The sequence below is a fragment of the Oryctolagus cuniculus genome, chromosome 2, assembly GCF_964237555.1.
Source record: "Oryctolagus cuniculus chromosome 2, mOryCun1.1, whole genome shotgun sequence".
NCBI lineage: Eukaryota > Metazoa > Chordata > Mammalia > Lagomorpha > Leporidae > Oryctolagus > Oryctolagus cuniculus.
In genome coordinates, this window is record NC_091433.1 from 127,842,849 (window position 1) to 127,864,725 (window position 21,877).

Here is a 21,877-nt window from a genome sequence, read left to right on the forward strand (position 1 = left end):
GTCTGAGTCAGCAGATCTAAAGTGCACTCCAGGAACTTGCCCTTTTGCAATTTCCTGGGTGTGGGTGATGATGCTGACGCTGGGACTGCACCCTGAGAACTGCTGATACAACTGAAGTTGTTCAGCACTGTGTGTTAAACAGCCTTCTTCTCCTTGAAAGGGACAGTTATAATCAATAACTACCCCTGCCACCCGCCAAACCACACTGAACAGTGAGGAGTAGGAGGAGAAAGAGCAGCTTTCAGACAAAGAGGATGTGCTGGTGGTCTCACCTGTCTCTCTCTCTTGGCAGGTGGTCAAAATGATGATTGTCGTGGTGTGCACCTTTGCCATCTGCTGGCTGCCCTTCCATATCTTCTTCCTCCTGCCCTATATCAACCCAGATCTCTACCTGAAGAAGTTTATCCAGCAGGTCTACCTGGCCATCATGTGGCTGGCCATGAGCTCCACCATGTACAACCCCATCATCTACTGCTGCCTCAATGACAGGTGAGAACTCAGCCCTCACAGTCTGCAGGGGCCACAAGACCATCTATCTATGCAGGGGCCAATCACCCAGCCTATGTGAGCAAACCTGGCTGTAAGACAGGAGAGGTGGAGCCTGCAGCAGAATAACCACCACAGTGCTCAGTCCCTGCTGGTTATCACCATGCAGGAATGTGAGCCCAGACTGGGCTCCCCCACCCCAAAATAAGGAATCAGAAATCTATATTTTCATAAGAAATCTTTTGATTTTTAAATATTGGCATCTAAGGTAGGACCAGGAGAGCAGAATTTAAAACTCCCATGAGTGTACTACAAAAAGTTTTCAGAAAAAAATGGAATACAAAGATAAGTTTGTTTGAGATGAAAATTTCAAAAGTGACTGTTTTCACAATGAGCGTTTTCCATGAACTTTTTGAAAATGCCCTCCCTCCCCTCACACACAGCCTGTGTGACTGCAGAGTTTGTTCATCCACCCTAGGAATGCAGACACAAGGAGCTACGAGTATGGGGGAGGGGAAAAGTGGTACTAGAATACCCCCTCCGAAGGGAACATTTTCCATTTTCTTTTTCTTTTTTAAAGGTTTATTTATTCATTTGAAAGGCAGAGTTCCAGATAGAGGGAGCAACAGAGAAAAGAGATCTTCCATCTGCTGGTTCATTCCCTAAATTGCCAAAGCCAGGCCAGAACTCCATCCAAGGGTCCCACGTGGATGGGACTTGGGCCACTGTCCACTGCTTTCCCAGGCACATTAGCAGGGAGCTGGATCAGCAGTGGAGCAGCAGAGATTCTAACCGGCACTCATGTATGGGATGCCAGCTGCAGACTGTGGCTTAACCCACTGGTCCACAATTTCAGCCCCAGATTTTTCTCTGTTCTGAGCTCTCACTCTCTTCTTCCCATCCTGTTGTACAGTTTGGGCAACTTTCTCCAGTTTCTCCTAGCAGTCCAGCAGACAGGATAAACAAAAAGGAATGAGGGCCCCAAAGGCCTGATATACGCTCTGACTTGATCAGACAGGTTGGGAGGCCTCCCCTCCAGCAGTAAGAACAAGGGGAGCCCATCAGGAGTGAAGGCGGGCAGACTCTCTTGAGCTTGTCCAAGTGGCCTCTGTTTGGGTTAAATCTCCCAGCACAGCCTTAAGTAAATAAAGACTGATTTTTCCTGTTTAACAAACAGAAACTAAGGCACGTTGGAGGGACATAGCTGGCAAAAAGTCCTCCTCCAGTCACTGAGCTACTTAAAGAAAAGGACTCAGTCTTGAGGTGTGCTTTTGCCGCCTGGTGACTAGACAGTACTGGGCACTAGTAAACACTTAGTGAATGATGTGCTGTTGATGTTAAATTGATCCAAAGGCTGCTGACCCCACAGCACAGGTCAAGGCCTTCCTCATGAAAGACAGCACATTTCACATGAACCTGGATTCCATTCCTTGATTTGACCACAATCACCAAACTTTGTGTCTCCAGCTTTCAGTTAATTAAAAAAACAAAAACAAGGAGCTGGCGCTGTGGTGTAGCAGGTAAAGCTGCTGCCTGCAGTGCTGGCATCCCATATGGGTGCCTGTTCAAGTCCCGGCTGCTCCACTTCTGATCCAGCTCTCTGCTATGGTCTGGGAAAGCAGTAGAAGATGGCCCAAGTCCTTGGGTCCCTGCACCCACATGGGAAACCAGAAGAAGCTCCTGGCTCCAGATTGGCACGGCTCCAGCCATTGCGGCCAATTGGGGAGTGAACCAGCCGATGGAAGACCTCTCTCTCTCTCTCTCTCTCTGCCTCCCCTCTCTCTGTGTAACTCTGTCTTTCAAATAAATAAATGAATGAATCTTTTAAAAACGAAACAAAAAAGCCCCGAGTCACACCTGGCTGTATCTATGGGTTAAAGAACTGACGCACCTCTGAAAGCAGGCGGTCCCCAAGGCTCACCTCTTTGTCTGCTGTCTCTTCAGGTTCCGTCTGGGCTTCAAGCATGCCTTCCGATGCTGCCCCTTCATCAGTGCCGGAGACTATGAGGGTCTCGAAATGAAGTCCACCCGATACCTCCAGACCCAGGGCAGTGTGTATAAAGTCAGTCGCCTGGAGACCACTATCTCCACAGTGGTAGGGGCCCATGAGGAAGAGGCAGAGGAAGGCCCCAAGGCCAATCCCTCGTCCCTTGACCTGACCTCCAATGGCTCCTCTCGCAGCAACTCCAAGACTATGACCGAGAGCTTCAGCTTCTACTCCAACATGCTGTCCTAGACCACAGGGCCTTCAGCAGGTGCAGCCACCACCATCTTCATCCTGCTTCATTCATTCCTGCATGGATACTTTTCTGATCCGGAGATGTTCAGAAACACCCTAACGTTGGAACTTGTGGAAAGGGTTCTAATGGTATAGGGAAAACATTCCATCTTCAAGTCAATCTGGATCCTTCACTGTCTTTGCCAACCCCCTCCTTGCATAAACTGTGTGACCAAGGCAAATCCATGAACATCCCTAAGCCTGTAAGATGAAAATGTTGGACTAGCTTTTCCCTGCAGTCCATTCCATGATTCCAGAACTGACTTCAGCTGCATGTAGGTGCTTATTTAAGGATGAATTCTAAAGGATAGCAACAGCTCCTACTGACCCATGCAGCAGTCACTCTCCATTGTGCTCAGATTCGCCTCCTTCAGCCGCCGGCTCTTGTAACACCAGCCTTCACTTGGCAGAGTGAACAAAAGAAAAAGGAAACACACCAAATCTGAATGAAAGCTTTCATCTTGTCTCCTCAGCGTCTGTGAAGAGAGGCATGTCCATATGTCAGGTCATGTAACCTGGAACTGAGAGCCCTGGGCCCTGCACTGCATGCCCTGGGACCACCCTTAGAACAGATGCAGGCAGAATAAGTCTACTGGTTAAAATCCAGGAGACCTGAGCCAGGCCTGAACTTTCTAAGCTTCTTTCCTTGTGTGGAAAATACTGAGGTTAACCTAGAGAATCTATATCTCGCTGTTCCGTGTTTCAATGATCAAGTGAGCTTTTGCTTGCTTCATCAAAAAATAGCAGTCTCAGAACAAAGAGGAGCAGTGATATCCGGTTCCTGCAGATGAGGCAACTGCTAAGACTGAGGTGTTAATATCCAGCTCAGACATTCTCCAATTTGCGGTAAAGCCCTGAGGATAGTTCCAGCCTTTTACAAAACAAAGGACGTCTGCATCTCTCCACCAGGCTCTCACAGGCTGAGCTGCACAGCTGGAGAACACCAGAAGGCAGGACAAGTGTATGGCCATCCTGCTCTGGCCTTCTGGATATCCTACAGCAGGTGAACGAACCCAGATTCTTAACATATTAGCATAAGGCCTGTGTTCAGATCCTGTTGTATACACAGACTACACCCCACAGCTGTACTTGTGAGAAGAGGAGAGTGTTCTGCCTCTTCCCTTCAGACTCTCAAACTCCTCTTTCTGCCTCATGGCTTTGCTGGCCTCCTGTCTACAGAGGATGATCCATCAGCCCTAGGACAGCCAGTCTGCTGGGATGGGGTTTCCAGCAGTGGGCATGCAGCTTCTTTCTGTCTCCCTGATCTGTGCTTTGTTCAGATGTGGTTGGATGCAGAACCATGAATATCCTCCTTGTAGTTTGAATACATGGATACCTGTGTGCCGCGTCCATCATGAGAAGGACACAACAGTGCTACCCACAGGGTGCTACTAGCCCTGCTGGCTCTAACACTCCCAGGGCATCAGCAAGCATAGTGGAAGCTGTCTAGCAACAGCATAAGCAAAACAAAGAATCCTGAGAACCATATTCTACAAAGCAGCACACAAAGTGTTAAACTGAGCTGACTTAAGGTAGATATATGAATGGAAAGAAAAACTTTGGGCAACAAAAGTCAGTGCCCAAAGCATTAATCAGATAGCTCTGGATAGAGAATCACGCCATGTCTGATTTACTTATATCAGAAGGATATAAAGAATGGACATGATTAAGACAAGCACCTAGGAAGAAAGTGTCAAGGACTTGAAACATCATATTTACAGAAGAGAAGGCTATTGAGTACTTGCTCTGAACTTCACCCTGAGCTGGGGACAGAGCTCCTTCAGCTCTTGAGCCACCTGCTGTACTCGCCATTGCTAACTCTCCAATTCCAGTGGGTCCAGCATGCAGCCGGAGGCGTGGTGATATCTAAGAAGCAGATTTCTTTCAGAAGTCTAACAACCCACACTCACCACAGATAATGGGACAAAGGCTGGGACCTTCAGAGAGTCTTGCCCTGACAGTTCAAAGACAGCCACCAGTCACTTTAGGAGACCCAAAGGGATGTGGTTGAACAGCATCATGACTGTCTAAGAAGAGCTCGAGTGTGGTGGTTGTGGGCAGTTTCAAACATGGCATCCCTTAGAGAGTGCCAGCCAAGCATTCCTCTGGCCCACTGCCAACATCCATCTAACTTACAAAAACGTTCTCAGCCCCCGCGTGCGAGGAGCACCATGACTAGCCCTGTGCATGGGTCTCATTCTTATTACAGAAATGTGTTACCCTGTGTTTATCTCTTCAGTATGATCCCTTGATGTATTGCCAAGTAACAATAAATACGAGACAACATGGGGCCATCTTTGTTACATTACTTCCAAAATGTGAAGCCCAGCCGTTGCTGACGTGCTACTTGTATCGTGCCAGTCACTTTCTCTTCCTTGCTCCTTCTCAGAGAGGAGATGTGATGTATATCTTGGACTCACAGTAGGACCACAGTAACTGAGGGATGGGGACAAGGATTTATGGGAGGATTTAGAAGTCAAGAGTCCTTATCCTCCTCACTGCCCCCATCACCGGAATGCTAAGACTTAAGGAAAAGTGGACCCAAGAGTCAACTTCATTGGCTTGGTTTTAGGGGAGAAGAGTATAAGTGAAAGGGGAGATTGTTCTGAGGTTTCCATGTTTTCCAGCCTGGGGTCCTGGAAAGAATCTCTATAAAGAAATAAAGTATGTGTTTAACAATATTATGCCTTTGCCTCTTCACTGTGGAACCAAACACACTCCAGGAGACTGGGATGACAGCAGGAATCCTAGTAATAGCTAGGAGAATGGAACTGAGTTGGTACAATATGGAAACTGTTCCCAGGTAGAGATCTGGGGAAGCAAAGTGGGATTGTGGGATGTGCCCAATGATGCCCTCTATCTGTGGACAAAAGCTGTGCCAGTTCAGGCCTTCTTGGAAGCAATCACCAAGAAAGCATTTGAAGCACAAGAGATTTATTGAGGGAAGAAGAGGGAGCAAGACCTGGGAAAGACAAAGGACTGAAGAGGGGAGGAAGCAGGAGTGGGCAGAGAAAGCCTGCAGACACGATGCAGATCTGACAGCTGTGAAACAGGGACACGGAACTGGGCAAAAGAGCCTCAGACTCTGAGGCAACTCCTTGGCTAGTCCAGTCCCACACAGCGATTGCCAGAGAGAACTCCTGCATTGGCAGAAATGCCAGGCCTTGCACCTGCCATGCTCAGCCACTGGCTGGAGCTCTCTGGGGAGAGTGTTCTGCATTTGACCAGTATGATGGACCCTGGAGCACTGCAGCTGGAGGCCATCAACTGCCTGCCTGCCACCCAAAATCTCTCAAAGGGAGAACTAAGACATTTATCTCCACCACTGCCACTAGAGTTTTGGTCCAGTTCTCTGTGTTTGAAAACACACATCAGGAAACCCCTGGTGAGAGCGGTGCAAAACACCAAAACATGCTGGGGTGGTTAGTATCAGGATAAAAGCAAGACTACACTCCTGGGCTCACTTAGAACCAAAGCCAAAGCAACAAGCCAAGTGACATCCTGCATCCCAGCTAAACCATAAACTCTTTTCCAATACAACCTACTCTATAAAGAAGGACAAGTACACCAGATGCACACACATCAGTGTAGGGACATAGGAGACACGAAGAGGCAAGGTAACATGACACCTCCAAAAGAACACAATAACCCTCCGGAATTAGATCCTAAACTGAAGGAAATCTGTGAAATGACACATACAGAAGTCAAAATAATGATTGTAAGGAAACTCAGTGAGAGGCACAAGAATACAGATAGATTAAACAAATGAGGAAATCAATGAGTGACATAAATGAAAATATTACTAATGAGATAGAACTCATTAAGAAGAACCAAATAGAAATTCTGGAGATGAAATCTTCAATCAGTGAAATAAAATATATGATTGAGGAGCTGGTGTTGTGGCATAGTGGGTAAAGCCACCACCTGCAGAGCCGGCATCCCACGTGGTCACCACTTTGAGTCCCAGCTGCTCTACTTCCAATACAGCTCTCCCCTAACATGTCAGGGAAAGCAGCAGCAGATGGCCCAAGTATCTGGGACTCTGCTCCCATGAAGGAGACTGAGAAAAAGCTCCTAACTCCTGGCTTTGGACTGGCCAGCTCTGGCTGTTACAGCCATTTGGGGAGTGAACTAGCAGATGGAAAATTTCTCTCTCTTTCTCTCTTTTTATCTCTTTCTCTCTCTCCATAACTCTTTCAGATAAATACATAAACAAGCAAATCTTTTTAAAAATAAAATATATTTTAAAAATACAATTGAGAGATATAATAGCAGAACAGACTAAGAAAGAATTTCTGGTTTCATGAACAAGAATTTTGAAATAACCCAATCAGACAGAAACAAAGAGAAGAGAATTGAAAAGAATGAAGAAAGCCTATGTGAACTATGGGATATCATTAAATGATTAGATACTCATAAGTATTCCTGAAGGAGAAGAAAAGGAAAAAGGCACTGAGAACCTGCTAAATGAAATAACAGTTGAAAATTTCCCAGGTCTTGAAAGAGACACGGACATCCAGATGCACGAAGCTCAAAGAACCCCACACATACTCAACCAAAAAAGGCCTTCTCCAAGGCGTGTTATCATCAAATTGTCAAAAAGTTAAGGAAAGAATCCTAGACAGTAAGTGTTAAGTTACACATAAAAGAAAACCAATTAGGTTAACTAATATCTGACCACTCAGAGGAACCATACAGGCCAGAAGAGAGTAGGATGATCTATTCAAGGTCTTAAAAGAAAAAAACTTCCAACCAAAAATATTATATCCAGCAAAGCCACCGCCTGCAGTACCAGCATCCCATATGGAAGCTGGTTTAAGTCCCAGCTGCTCCATTTCCTATCCCGCTTTCTGCTATGGCCTAGGATAGCAATAAAAGACAGCCCATTTCCTTGGGCCTCTGTACTCACATGGGAGGCCCGGAAGAAGCTCCTGGCTTCCCCTGGCTTCAGATCGGTGCAGCTCTGGCTGTTGTGGCCAATTGGAGAGTGAACCAGTGGATGGAAGACCTCTCTCTCTCGCTCGCTCGCTCTCTCTCGCTCTCTCTCTCCTTCTGTGTGTAACACTGCCTTTCAAATAAATAAATAGATCTTTAAAAAATAAATAAAAAGTGAATGGGAAATAAAGTATTTTCCAGATAAACAAAACTGAGGGAATTTACCACAACCAGACCACCCTTGCAAGAAATTCTGAAGGGTGTCCTGCATTAGAGGTAAACACGAAACACATGTCACTACCAAATTCACTGACAGAGCAGGTAGAAGCATTACCCAATCAACAAAATGACAGATCTTAGTTCTTATCTATCAGTACTAAATTTGAATGTAAATGGATTAAATTTACCAACTGAAAGACTTAGGCTGGCTAAATGGATGAGAAAACCATAACATCACTATATGCTACCTACAAGAAATTCATTTCACAAACAATGCCACACAGAGATTGAAAGTGAAGGGCTGGAAAAAGATACACCAGGCAAATGGAAACCAAAAGCAAGCAGGTGTAACTATCCTGATATCAGATAAAACAGACTTAAAAATCAAAAACTATAAAAAGAGATATAGAAGGATATTATATTTTGATAAAAGGTTCTATTCATCAAAAAGACATAACAGTCATAAATATATATGTACCCAATATAAATATAAATAGCAAATACTATTAGACCTAAGAGATAAACTCTATACAATAATAAGAGGTGACTTCAACACCCCACCCTCATCAATGGACAAGTCATCTAGACAGAAAATCAATAAGGATATAGAATTGAAACATTATAGAGCAAATGGACCTAACAGACATTTACAGGACATTTCACAGAATACACATTCTTCTCATCAGCACATGGAACATTTTCTAGGATGGACCACATATTTAGCCACAAATCAAGACTTAGCAAATTTAAGAAGACTGAAATCATACCACGTATTGTCTCAGACCATAAAGAACATTTACATATACCTGGAAATTAAACAACATGCTGCTGAATGATCAATGGGTCACTGAAGAAATTAAAAAGTAAATCAAAAGCTTTCTTGAAATAAATGAAAATGAAAATGAACACACAACATATCAAAACCTGGGGGATACAGCAAAAACAGTATTAAGAGGGAATTTTATAGCATTATGTGCTTACATTTAAAAAAAATATATCAAAGATCTAGTAATGCATCTTAAGACTTAGAAAAACAAGAACAAACCAAACTCCAGATCAGGAAGTGAGAAATAGTAACAATCAGAGCAGAAATAAAAGAAATTGAAACTAAAAAAAGAGGTAAAAAGCTGGTTTTTTGAGAAGATAAACAAAAGAGATAAACCTCTAGCCAGACTAACAAAGAAAAAATACTCATAAAAATAAAATTAGATATGAAAAAGGAGACATAACCAACATTACTAAAATACAAAGGATTATAAGAAACTCCTCTGAAGAACTATATGGTAATAAACTGGAAAACCTCAAAGAAATGGATAAATTCTTGAATTCATATAATCCACCAAGTTGGAATCAAGAAGAGATAGACAGCCTGAATAGACCCATAACAAGCAATGAGATTGAAGCAGTAATCAAAAGTCTTCCACCAAGGAAGATTTACTGCAAGGAAGCTTTACTACTGAATTTTATAAAACATTCAAAGAGGAAGTAACTCCAATACTCTTCAAACTATTCCAGAATATTGAACTGGATGGAACTCTGCCAAACTCTTTTCATGAGGCTGCATTACTTTGATACCAAAACCAAAGACACAACACAATAAGCAAACTACAGACCTATATCCTAAATGAACATAGATGCAAACATTCTCAACAAAATACTAGCAAATTGAATCCAAAACCACATCTGAAAGATCATACACCATGATCAAATGAGATCCCAGAAATGCAAGGGTGGTTCAACATTTGTAAATCAATAAATGTCATAAATCACACCAATAAAATGAAAATGAAAACCATAGATGCAGAGAAAGCATTTGACAAGATTCAACACCCTTTCATGATTAAAACTATCCACAAATTAGGTATAGAAGGAACATTCCTCAAAATTATAAGGGCTATATATGAAAAACCAACAGCCAATATATTACTGAATGGGGGAAAGCTGAAAGCATTTCCTCTCAGATCTGGAACAAGACAAGGATATCCACTTTCACCACTCTTATCCAATACAGTACTGGAAGCTTTAGCAAGAGCAATTAGGGAGCAGAAATAAAAGGCATCAAAATTGGAAAAGAGGAAGCCAAATTATCCATGTCTGCAGATAAAATGATGTACACAGAGAAACAAATACTGCACTATAAAGCTGTTAGAACTGATAAACCAATTCAGTAAAGTTGAAGGTTACAAAATAAATATACAAAAAAAGTAGCTTTTTGTATGCTACTGATGAATTCACAGAGAAAAACCAAGAGAGAAATCCCAGGGCCAACGCTGTGGCAGAGTGAGTAAAGCCACCGCCTGCAGTGCCGGCATCCTATATGGGCACTTGTTCGTGTCTCAGCTGCTCCACTTCTGATCCAGCTCCCTGCTAATGTGCCCAGGGAAAGCAGCAGAAGACGGCCAAAGTCCTTGGGCCCCTGCACCCACATGGGAGACCCGGAAGAAGTTCCTGGATCCTGGCTTTAGATTGGCCCAGCTCCAGCCATTGTGGCCATTTGGAGAGTGAACCAGCAGATGGAATCCATCAAGCGCTCGCTCTCTCTCTCTCTCTCTCTCTCTCTCTACCTCTCCCTCTCTCTGTAACTCTATCTCTCAAATAAATAAATCTTTAAAAAAAAAAAAAAGCAATCTCATTCATTGTAGCCACCCAAAAAATCAAATATTTAGGAATAAATTTTACAAAAGAATGAAAGATCTCTACCATGGAAATGATCAAACACTGATGAAAGAAATCATCAAGGACACAAAAAATGGAAAGAAAGTCCTTGCTCATGGTTAGGAAGAATCAATTTCATTAAAATGTCTATACTACCTAAAGCAATCTACAGATTCAATGCAACCCCCATCAAAATACCACTGACATTCTTTAGAGAACCAGAAAAAGCAATCCTGAAATTTACATGGAATCACAAAAGACTCAGAATAGCCAAAGCAATACTGAATAAGAAAAATCAAGATAGAAGCATCACAATATTTGATTTCAAAGCACACTACAAAGGTAAAGTAATTAAAACAGCATAGTACTGGCACTAAGACCTATTCATAGGTCAGTGGGACAGAATACATAACCCAGAAATTAATCCACGTATATATAGCAAATTGATTTTTGACAAAAGTGCTCAGACCATACAGTGGAGTAATCATGGTCTCTTTAGCAAATGGTGCTGACAAAATTGAATTTGTATATGTAGAAGAATGAAATTAGATCTATGCCTCTCACCATATACAAAAATCAAGATGGATCAGACTTAAATTTAAGACCTGAGACAATGAAGTTGCTGGAAGAAAATGTAGGGGGAACACTCTAACACATTGGTATAGGGGACAACTTCTTGGATGAAACCCCCAAAGGACAGGCAACAAAAGCAAAACTACATAAATGGGGCTATATCAAACTCAGAAGTTTTGCACAGCAGAGGAAACAATCAATAGAGTGAAGAGACATCCAATAGAACGGGAAATAATATTGCAAACCACTTACTTGACAAAGGATTAATATCTGGAATATATATCAGCAACTTAAAAAGCAATAAAAAAATTCCAATCCAGTTGAAAATGGGCAAAGGACTTCAATGGACAGTTCTAACTCTGCCTGTCAAAAAAAAAAAGAAGAAGAAATACAAATGGCCAATGAATATATGAAAAATGCTCAACATCACTAGCCATCAGGAAAAAGCAAATCAAAACCACAATGAGATATCACCTCATCCGTCAGAATGGAGAGGATGTGGACAAAGGGTAACACTTACACAATATGTATAGGAATGTAAATTAGTGCAGCTACTGTGAAAGGAGTGTGGAGAGTTCTTTAAAAACTAGAACTAGACTTACCATATGATCCAGCAATCCCACTACTGGGTACATACCCAAAAGACTTGAACACAATGGATCAAAGAGATACCTGTGTCACCATGTTCACAGCAGCACTGTTCACAACAGCCAAAATCTGGGACCAACCAAGGTGTCCATCATCAGACGAATGGATAAAGAAGATTTGGCATAGACACAATGGAATATTATTCAGCTATCAAAAAGGATGAAAATCTACCATTTGCAGCAAAATGGATGCAACTTTAGGACATGATGTTGAGTGAAATAAGCCAGACCCAGAAACACAAATACTGCATGTTCTCCCTTATATGTGGGAGCTAAAATTAAAAAAAAAAGGTAAGAAATGTGTGTACAAGTATTGCTGCAAATATAGTTTTATAAAACTTTGTTCTCAACCTTTGTGAAACCACTGGTTAAGAATGTTATACTATGCCGGCGCCACGGCTCACTAGGCTAATCCTCCGCCTTGCAGCGCTGGCACACCGGGTTCTAGTCCCAGTTGGGGCGCTGGATTCTGTCCCAGTTGCCCCTCTTCCAGGACAGCTCTCTGCTGTGGCCAGGGAGTGCAGTGGAGGATGGCCCAGGTGCTTGGGCCCTGCACCCCATGGGAGACCAGGAAAAGCACCTGGCTCCTGGCTCCTGCCATCGGATCAGCGCGGTGTTCCGGCTGCAGCGCGCCAGCCGCGGCGGCCATTGGAGGGTGAACCAACGGCAAAGGAAGACCTTTCTCTCTGTCTCTCTCTCTCTCACTGTCCACTCTGCCTGTCAAAAAAAAAAATGTTATACTAGGGGACAGTGTTATGACTTAGTAGGCTAAGGCCCCGCCTGCAGCACAGGCATTTCATATGGGCACCGGTTTGTGTCCCACCTGCTCCTCTTCTGATCCAGTTCTCTGCTATGGCCTGTAGAAGATGAAGATGGCCCAAGTGCTGGGGCCCCTGCACCTGTGTGAGAGATCCGGAAGAAGCTCCTGACTCCTGGCACCAGATCGGCCAGTTCTGGCTGTTGTGGCCATTTGGGGGAGTGAACCAGCAGATGGAAGACCTTTCTCTCTGTCTCTCCCTCTCTCTGTAACTCTACGTCTCAGATAAATAAATCATTCTTCTTAAAAAATATTATACCAGGGCCAGCACTGTGACATAATGGTCTAAGCCTGCATCTGCAGCGCCTGCATCCCATACGGGTGCTGGTTCATGTCCCAGCTGCTCCTCTTCCGATCCAGAACTCTGCTACAGCCTGGGAAAGCAGTAAAGATGGCCCAGGTCCTTGGGCAAACCTGAACCCACGTGGGAAACCCTGAAGAAGCTCTTGGCTCCTGGCTTCAGATCAGCCCTGTTCCAGCCATTGTGGCCATTTGGGGAGTGAACCGGTGATGGAAGATCAATATTTCTTCCCTCCCTCAACCCTCAAATAAGTAAATTTAAAAACTTTTAAAAAATGAGTAACAAGGGAAAAAAAGAACCAAAACTTTTTAATAAAATGTTATAATACTATAGTTTTAATGATCTGTGATTACTTTAAATTTATAGTATTTGGGTGAAATGGTCATTTTTCCATTCAATTACTGTTTATGGCTGTTGTCTATATTCCTAGTAAACTAGGGTCTTTTTGTTTTGTACTCGTTAAACTTCTTATTTGGCACATTATTAAGCCTTTTGACTGTAATGTAAACTTAAAATATGCTATCTCAGAAAAAAAAAAAAAGGAAAATGAAGAAGGGAGGGAGGGAGGAAGGGTGGGTCAGTCGGAGGAAGTGAACATCATTGTATGTTCTTAGAATTGTATCTACAAAACACATTGAATCTGTTAAAAACTAATTAAAAATTAGAAAAGGAAAACCCATGGCAGGATTTGAAACATGAATGGCCATCACTGTGAGCCCTTGCCAACAGCCTCCTACATCCTGAGTCACCTCCATTACCTGTACTACCTGTCCTACCTGTGCCACCTCACTTCTCAGGCAGCGCCCTTAAAAGAGCAATAAGAAGCTGTTCAGAGGCTTGCAGCAACAAAGACAATACACACAGTGAGGGGGGAGTTTTCAGGAAAAGACAGACATCTAACATAGTATCAGAAACAAATGACAAAGGTGTTTGTATTTAAATTAAAGTATCTTAAACAGGAGATATTTCCAAGAGCAGTAACCTTCCCTAGCCCCATTAAGTCAATCAGAAAAATATTTCAATGGATAAACAGTTTCTGTAGTCATGCAGGATGTACAGCCAGGTTCTAACTATGATTAAAGAGGGCCTGTCAAGTATTTCCAGCTAAAATCAATCTTGGCACATTTAGTCTTGCATGCCCCATATTTCCTAGAAATGCATTTCTTTGAAGGATAAAGACTTTTTTTAGAAAGACAAATGTCACTAGGAAGAATAATACCTTATGCTTACAAACAGAAATGTAATATATCTAAGTCTTGCACATGGGACCAGACTTGACTAATAAGGGAGACTTGGGTTTCAAGGTACTGGGGTAGGGTAGGGTTCACATAGACAAGACATTTTCTTCATTGTCCATGAAAATGGTGCACAAGAGGAAGGTGTCCCGCGGCTAGGTTAAGCCAGACAATTAAAGATTGCTCACAGGTTTGCTGACTCAGGAAAGAAAGGTGAACTTCATTCCAAAGCAAAGGAATTGGGATTTTTTTAAAGATTTATTTATTTATTTGAAAGAGTTACACAGAGAGAGGCAGAGAGAGAGAGAGAGAGAGAGAGAGAGGTCTTCCATCCAATGGTTGACTCCCCAGTGGGCCACAATGGTCAGAACTGTGCCGATCCGAAGCCAGGGGCCAGAAGCTTCTTCCAGGTCTCCTACATGGGTGCAGGGGTCCAAGGACTTGGGCCATCTTCCACTGCTTTCCCAGGCCACAGAAGAGATCTGGATCGGAAGTGGAGCAGCCCGTTCTTGAACTGGTGCCCATACGGGATGCTGGCACTGCAGGCCAGGTCGTTAACCCACTGCACCACAGCGCTGGCCCCAGGAACTGGGATTTTAAAACTGGAGTGCCCAAGTTAACAATTTTCAAACCCTAATGGGCATAAATGCACTTATGGGGAATGACAAAATCTGAATTCCTGGCCTCATCCTCACAGATCCTGCTTGAGCACATTTTGGGCTGGGCCAGGCAATCTGCATTTTAGCAAGCATATCAGTTACTACAGTACAGATGGCCCATGGAATATCTACATGACTTGCCTATCCTGGTCAAGGTGGACTCGCCAAGGAAGGGGCAAGCCAAATGGGAGTGAGTCAGGGTCAGCATCACAAGAAGGAAGACAGACAACAGGAAGAAACGCAGGAGGCAGGAACATGACCGAATTCACTTTTCAAATTTGCTCTGTCTGGGCCCCAATGTTTTCTTTTCTTTTCTTGACAGGCAGAGTGGACAGTGAGAGAGAGAGAAAGGTCTTCCTTTTTCCATTGATTCACCCCGCAATGGCCACTGCAGCCAGCGCGCTGCAGCTGGCGCACCACGCTGATCCGAAGCCAGGAGCCAGGTGCTTCTCCTGGTCTCCCATGCGGGTGCAGGGCCCAAGGACCTGGGCAATCCTCCACTGCACTCCTGGGCCACAGCAGAGAGCTGGCCTGGAAGAGGGGCAACCAGGACAGAATCTGGCGCCTCGACCAGGACTAGAACCCAGTGTGTCGGTGCCACAGGTGGAGGATTAGCCTATTGAGTCATGGCACCGGCCTCAAATTTGCTCTGTCTGGGCCCCAATGTTTTCTATCAACATTTCACCATCCTCCACCTGCTCCCTGGCCCTGTGTTTGTCTTCCTTTATTAAAGTCTGAAACTAAAACCTTTTCACTTTCCAGGTTTTTGGATATAGGTCATAGCTGCGGACTGCGTCCAACTCAGGATGAAATTCTTTCCTGAATTCTAAAGCATTTTATAGGAATATACATTATTTTATATAATCAGAATATTCCACCCAATTTTATAAATTTTTTCAATTTGTACAGCTTTCTCCTTAATATTTAGCTCATAACCAAGTTCAAGTAGGGTAAGAAGTCTTTGTACCACAGCAATGTTGTTTAGGGGTGGAAGGAGAGAGAGAGGAGGAAAAAGTAAAAAAACTAACACAAAAACAGTAGAAATTAGATATATTTTCTCTTTACAACAAGTAACAAAAAAAGAAGACAGTATATACAACCCTCAGCATACAAAAAAAAAAAAAAAAAAACCACACCTTATTCCTGGGTTCCGTGAGATACCCTGGTGACAGGGACAGCACATGGGGTGAGGTTGAGAGCTGCAGGGTAGGCAGTCTGGATGCTCTTTATTGGCCAGAGGATGACAGCAAACGAATTGTGAGATTTCTCCAAAACTTTCTATTTCAACAAATATTTATCAAGTCTCTAGAAATGGTCTTTCACCAACAATGGTTCATTTCCATGGAAGCATAGCATTTTGGAATAAGCATGGCATTATTCTCTAGAAATAATCTCTGATGGACCAGTGACAAGAAATATCATGTTTCCTTCAGGTCAGAAGACTCCTAGTTCTTCATACACTCACTTTCTAAACTACAGTGTACCAGGCTCCGGGCTGGGCCGCTCGGATGCAACAAGAGTTGAAACAGAAATGGTTCCCACTCAGCAGCAGCTTTCAAGTCAGTGGAAAGTTAGGCTAATCCAGTAATTCTGAGGAAGTGACAGTACCACTAAAAACTAAAAGACCAGGGTCAGCATCTTATTGAAAAGTTGGAAGCATTCCCACTAAGATCCAGAACCAGACAAATGTGCGTACTCTCACCATTACTATTCAGTGAAGTCCTGGCAGTTTTAGCCAGAGCCATTAGGCAAGAAAAAGAAATCAAAGGGATATAAATTGGAAAGGAGGAAGTCAAATTATCTCTATTTGCAGATGACATGATTTACATACAGGGGAACCAAAAGACTCCACTAAGAGACTATTAGAGCCCAAAACAGAAGTTTGTAAAGTGGCAGGATATAAAATGAACACACAAAAATCAATAGTCTTGGGGCCGGAGCTGTGGTGCAGGGGATTAACGCTCTGGCCTGAAGTGCCGGCATCCCATTTGGGCGCCGAATCTAATCCCGGCTACTCCTCTTTCAATCTAGCTTCCTGCTATGGCCTGGGATAGCAATGTAAGATGGCCCAAGTCCTTGGGCCCCTGCATCCATGTGGGAGACCCGTTAGAAGCTCCTGGCTCCTGGCTTTGATTGGCACAGCTCCGGCAGTTGCAGCCATCTGGGGAATGAACCAGTGGTTGGAAGACCTCTCTCTCTGTCTATACCTCTCTCTGTAACTCTGTCTTTCAAATAAATAAAATAAATCTTTAAAAAAATATAATAGTCTTTGTATTCACAGACAATGCCATGGCTGAGAAAGAACAATATCAATCCTATTCACAATAGCTACAAAAAAAAAATCAAATACCCTAGAATAAATTTAACCAAAGCTATCAAATATCTCTATGATGAAAATTACAAAACATTAAAGAAAGATGTAGAAGAGGGCCAAAAAAATGGAAAAATCTTTCATATTCATTGATTGGAAGAATCAATATCATCCAAATGTCCACACTAATGAAAGCATTATACAGATTCTATACAAACCCAATCAAAATCCCAGGACATTCTTCTCAGACCTAGAAAAAATGCTGAAATTCACATGGAAACATAAGAGACTACAAATAGCTAAAGCAAACTCATACAATAAAAACAACGGTAAAGGTATCACAATACCATATTTCAGGACATAATACAGGACAGTTATAAACAAAATAGCCTGGTACTGGCACCAATATATATATATATATATACACACACACCAACACCAAAATATATATATATATTTTTGAGTATATATATATAACATATATATATACCATATGGTGTGTATATATTATATACACACCAATATATACCATATATATGGTGTATATATAATATATATATGGTATATATACCAATGGTGTGTGTGTGTGTATATATATATATATATATATATGGGGTATATATATATTTATATATATATACCAACAGAAAAGAACAGAATAGAAATTCCAGAAATCAATCCACACATCTACAACCAACTTATCTATGACAAAGGAGCTAAAATCAATTCCTGGAACAAGGACAGTCTCTTCAACAAATGGTGCTGGGAAAACTGGATTTCTGCATGCAGAAATAGGAAGCAAGACCCCCATACCTTATAAAAGAATCCACTCAAAATGGATCAAAGACCTAAACCTACGACCAGATACCATCAAATTATTGGAGAACACGGGAAACCCTGCAAGACATTGGCATAGGCAAAGAATTCTTGGAAAATATCCCAGAAGCACAGCCAATCAAAGCTAAAATTGATAAATAGGATTACATAAAGCTGAGAAGCTTCCGCACTGCAAAATAAAGCCTCAGCAAAGTGAAGAGGCAGTGGACAGAATAGGATAAACTATTTGCAAACTACGCAACTAAGAATTAATATCCAGAATCTATAAAGAGCTCAAGAAATTCAATAACAACACAATCCAGTGAAGTGGGCAAACCAAAGAAGGATGTACTTTTCTCTGAAGGGAGGAGAGAACTTTGCTTATAGCCTTGTTGAGCTAATAGATCCAAAGACTTCCATAGCCGAGGCAGCTCATCTCAGGAGGCTTAGGTGAACACTAATGTCATACATAAGAGTGTAATTTGTTAAATAAACAAGAGTCTCTGTGCACTAACTTCCCATGCAAGAACCCTGTCCCCAAAGAGTTGTATCATGAGACTTTATAGTAAAACTTGTTCTCAAGAATGACTTCCTTTTAGTGTATTAAATGGAGGACATTATTATGTCTCGTAAGTTGTAGTTATGTCTAAAAGCTCACAAATGATGCATCATCCTTGGGTTCTTCTTTAAAGACAATTAAGTTTCTAAAAGGGAAGAAGGGGGAGGAAGGAAGGGAAAAGAGGAAGGGAAGAAAAAAGTGAAATCATCTTCGAGAAGCAATAACAGAACAGCACTTGTCTAGACTATTGAGGAAACAGTTCCTTAGTGTTTTTTTTTTTTATTCCATTCTTTTTTTTCTTTCTCCAACTAAACAGGAGAGAGAGGGGGAAGGGAGGGGATGGTTGGGTTCGGTGAAAAGAATTACTCTGTTCCTAATGTTGTATTTATGAGACACATACAAATAAAAAAAAATGGTGTATGGGAATACAACTTCAACAAATCTTTGCCAAATTCTGTTTTCTGTTTTTTAAAATCTTAGTCACCTAGGAGAGGTAAAATTATTTCCTAATTGTTGATTTGATTTTTTATTTCCATAATGACAAATATTATTGATCATCTTTCCATCTGCCTGTCATCTATAAGTATATCTTATTTGGAAAATGTATACTCTTTTATATATATATTTTTAAATGCCTGTTGAAGTAACAATAAAAAAAGACAAACAACAACAAAAGAAAAGACACTCCAGAAACTCTTCTTTGTTTCCTTAATAATGTTCAAATTAAAACTATGTTTGTCCTTGTGACTATAAAACCATCCTCAAAATTTAGGGAAAGAGGTTTTAAACTGTTGTGAGTTTGGATAATAAATATGGACTAATAGGAGAAAAAAAGAAGGCAAAGGACTTGAACACACATTTTTCAAGAGAGGAAATTCAAGTGGTCAAAGATACATGAAAAACTGCTCAGGATCACTAGGAGATGTAAATCAAAACCTCAATGATGTTTCACCTCATCCCAATTAGAATGGCTCTCATACAGAAATCAGCAAGATAACAAATGCTGGTGAGGATGTGAGGAAAAGGCACCCTAATCCACTGTTGGTGGGAATGTAAACTAGTAAAACCACTATGGAAGACAGTATGGAAATACCTCAGAAATCTGAATATAGACCTACAATACGATCCAGCCATCCCACTCCTGGGAATGTACCCAAAGGAAATGAAATCAGCATATGAATGGGTTATCTGTACCCCCATGTTTATTGCAGCTCAATGCACAATAGCTAAAATATGGAATCAACTCAGATGTCCATCAACTGAAGACTGGATTAAAAAGTTATGGTATATGTACACCATGGACTACTACAAAAAGGTAAAAAAAATGAAATCCTGTCATTTGCAGCAAAATAGATTCAACTGGAAATCATTATGCTTAGTGAAATAATCCAGTCCTAAAAAAGACAAATACCATATGTTCTCCCTAATCTGTGGTAACTAAAAGAGTACCTAAAAGGTAACCTACATGAGTGAAATTGACACTTTGAGATGCAATGACTTTGAACAGCCCTTGTCTTGACTGTTGAAGAGCAGTTATTTTTTTATACTATTTGTTGAATCTTTGTGTGGGGTAATCTTATGTGTATAAAGTTAATTGAAAGTAGATCTTTGTAAAAAAAATAAGAATAGGAATAGGAGAGGGACAATAAGAAAGGAGTGAGTGCAGGCAGCAGTGAGCACAGGGTGGGAAGAATCACTTGTGTTCCTAAATTTATTTATATGAAATGCATGAAATTTGTATACATTAAATAAAAAGTTTCTAAGTATTAAAAAATAAATAAATCATGAAAAAAAAGTCCCTGTAGACTAGGGCCTGGGTTGTGGCACAACAGGTTAAGATGCCACCTGCGACACTGGCATCCCTTATGGGTACCATTTCATGTCTTGGTTGCTCCATTTCTAATCCAGTTCCCTGCTAACAGCCTGGGAAAGCAGCAAAGGATGGCTCAAGTGATTGGGCCCCTGCCACCACATGGGAGACCAGGAAGAAACTCCTGGGTCCCAGCTCTGGCCTGGCCCAGCCCTGGCTATTGAGACCATCTGGGGACTTAGCCAGCAGATAGAAGACATCTCTCCCTCTCTCTCTATCTCCTCCTCTTCCTCTCCCCCTCCCTCCTCTCCCTTCCCTTTCCCTCTCCATCTGTAACTCTGCCTTTCAAATAAATAAATAAATCTTAAAAAAAAAAAAACTAAAAGACTACTAAAGGAAGAAAGGCTCCTTTATGAGATCCTGTAACAAAGGAATTGAACCAGGATTTGAAGCTAGAGAAGGAAACCTTCTCTGAGAAAGCCAGACCCTGAGGAAGAGTGAAACTTGACCAGAGAGAAGAGGGAAAGCATAATCCAAGCAGAGGGAGTTGTGTGGGGAGGGGCTGTGTGAGAAGGTCAATGGCATATTTGAGTTACTGAAAAATGAGACCACTGTGTTTGGATACAAGAGAAAGGAGAGAGTAGTGGAATGTCAGCCTGGAAGAGAGGGAGGTAGAGGTTGCGGGAGACCCTGGTGACCCATGGTCTTCACTCTTAGAGCAAAGAAAGTCACAGAAGATTTAGGAAGTGGTGAGATCAATCTGGTTTTGGAAACGATCACTCCAGCTGTAAGGAGACCAAATAGGCGGTACCTGTGCTCCTCCAAGTAAGAGGAAGTAGGCTCTTGAACTAAATTTGTGTGTGCAGACAGAAGTGGATGGATTTGGGAAATTCTTTAGGAACTAAATGGGAAATATCTATTCAGTGATGAATTGAGTTGACTGCAGGGAAAGAGGTTTCAAAGGTAAATCTGACATTCCTTGTGTAGAACTAGTTGAGTGAGGGTGACATTTAGTGAAACAATTAACACTTAGATGCCACACTTCTCTATGAAAGTGGCAGAGATACAGGCAGGAATACTAAACATGCTGAATGTGAGATAATTCTGAGATGTCAAAGGAGATAGATATCCAGTAAGCACCGGATATGTAGATCTGGAGATCAGGGAGAAATCTGGGCTTAGGACACCAATTTGCAAGTCAATTACAGATGGCAGCTGATGCTGTGAGCATGAGTAAGCTTACCCAGTGTGACAGTACTGGGTAATCAACTGTAACTCCTAATAGCCAACAGAAGAGAAGTCAGACTATGCCTAGAGAAATAGAAAGAAATACAAGATAATGTGGTGTCTTGGAATGCAACGAAAGAGAAAGAATTCTATGATGGTGAATACTGAGAAGCAGTGGAGAAACCAAGGGAGTAAAAAATTCCCAGTAGATGGAAAGATCACTGGTGGCCTTAGCAAGAGCTATTTGAATGGAGTCATGAGATTCACAAAGATCACAAGAAGCTGAGGGATGAATGTTTGATGAATAGAGACCAAACCTAGAGAGTTCCTTCAAAAAGTCTAGTTAAGA

General features: G+C 42.0%; 2 protein-coding genes across 2 annotated transcripts in view; one reads left to right on the forward strand and one right to left on the reverse strand.

Annotated features, from left to right (window-relative positions):
- Positions 1–5,445, forward strand: part of TACR1 (tachykinin receptor 1) — a 191,576-nt gene extending 186,131 nt beyond the window's left edge. Inside the window, exons 4-5 of the mRNA XM_002709702.5 lie at positions 293–489; positions 2,431–5,445. Of these exons, the coding sequence (XP_002709748.2) occupies positions 293–489; positions 2,431–2,722 (489 nt within the window). The 3' untranslated portion in view covers positions 2,723–5,445. The remainder of the gene's footprint in view (positions 1–292; positions 490–2,430) is intronic.
- The window catches only part of POLE4 (DNA polymerase epsilon 4, accessory subunit), a 172,525-nt gene continuing 153,732 nt past the window's right edge, over positions 3,085–21,877 (reverse strand). Inside the window, exon 5 of the mRNA XM_070068860.1 lies at positions 3,085–3,240. Within this exon, the coding sequence (XP_069924961.1) occupies positions 3,085–3,240 (156 nt within the window). The remainder of the gene's footprint in view (positions 3,241–21,877) is intronic.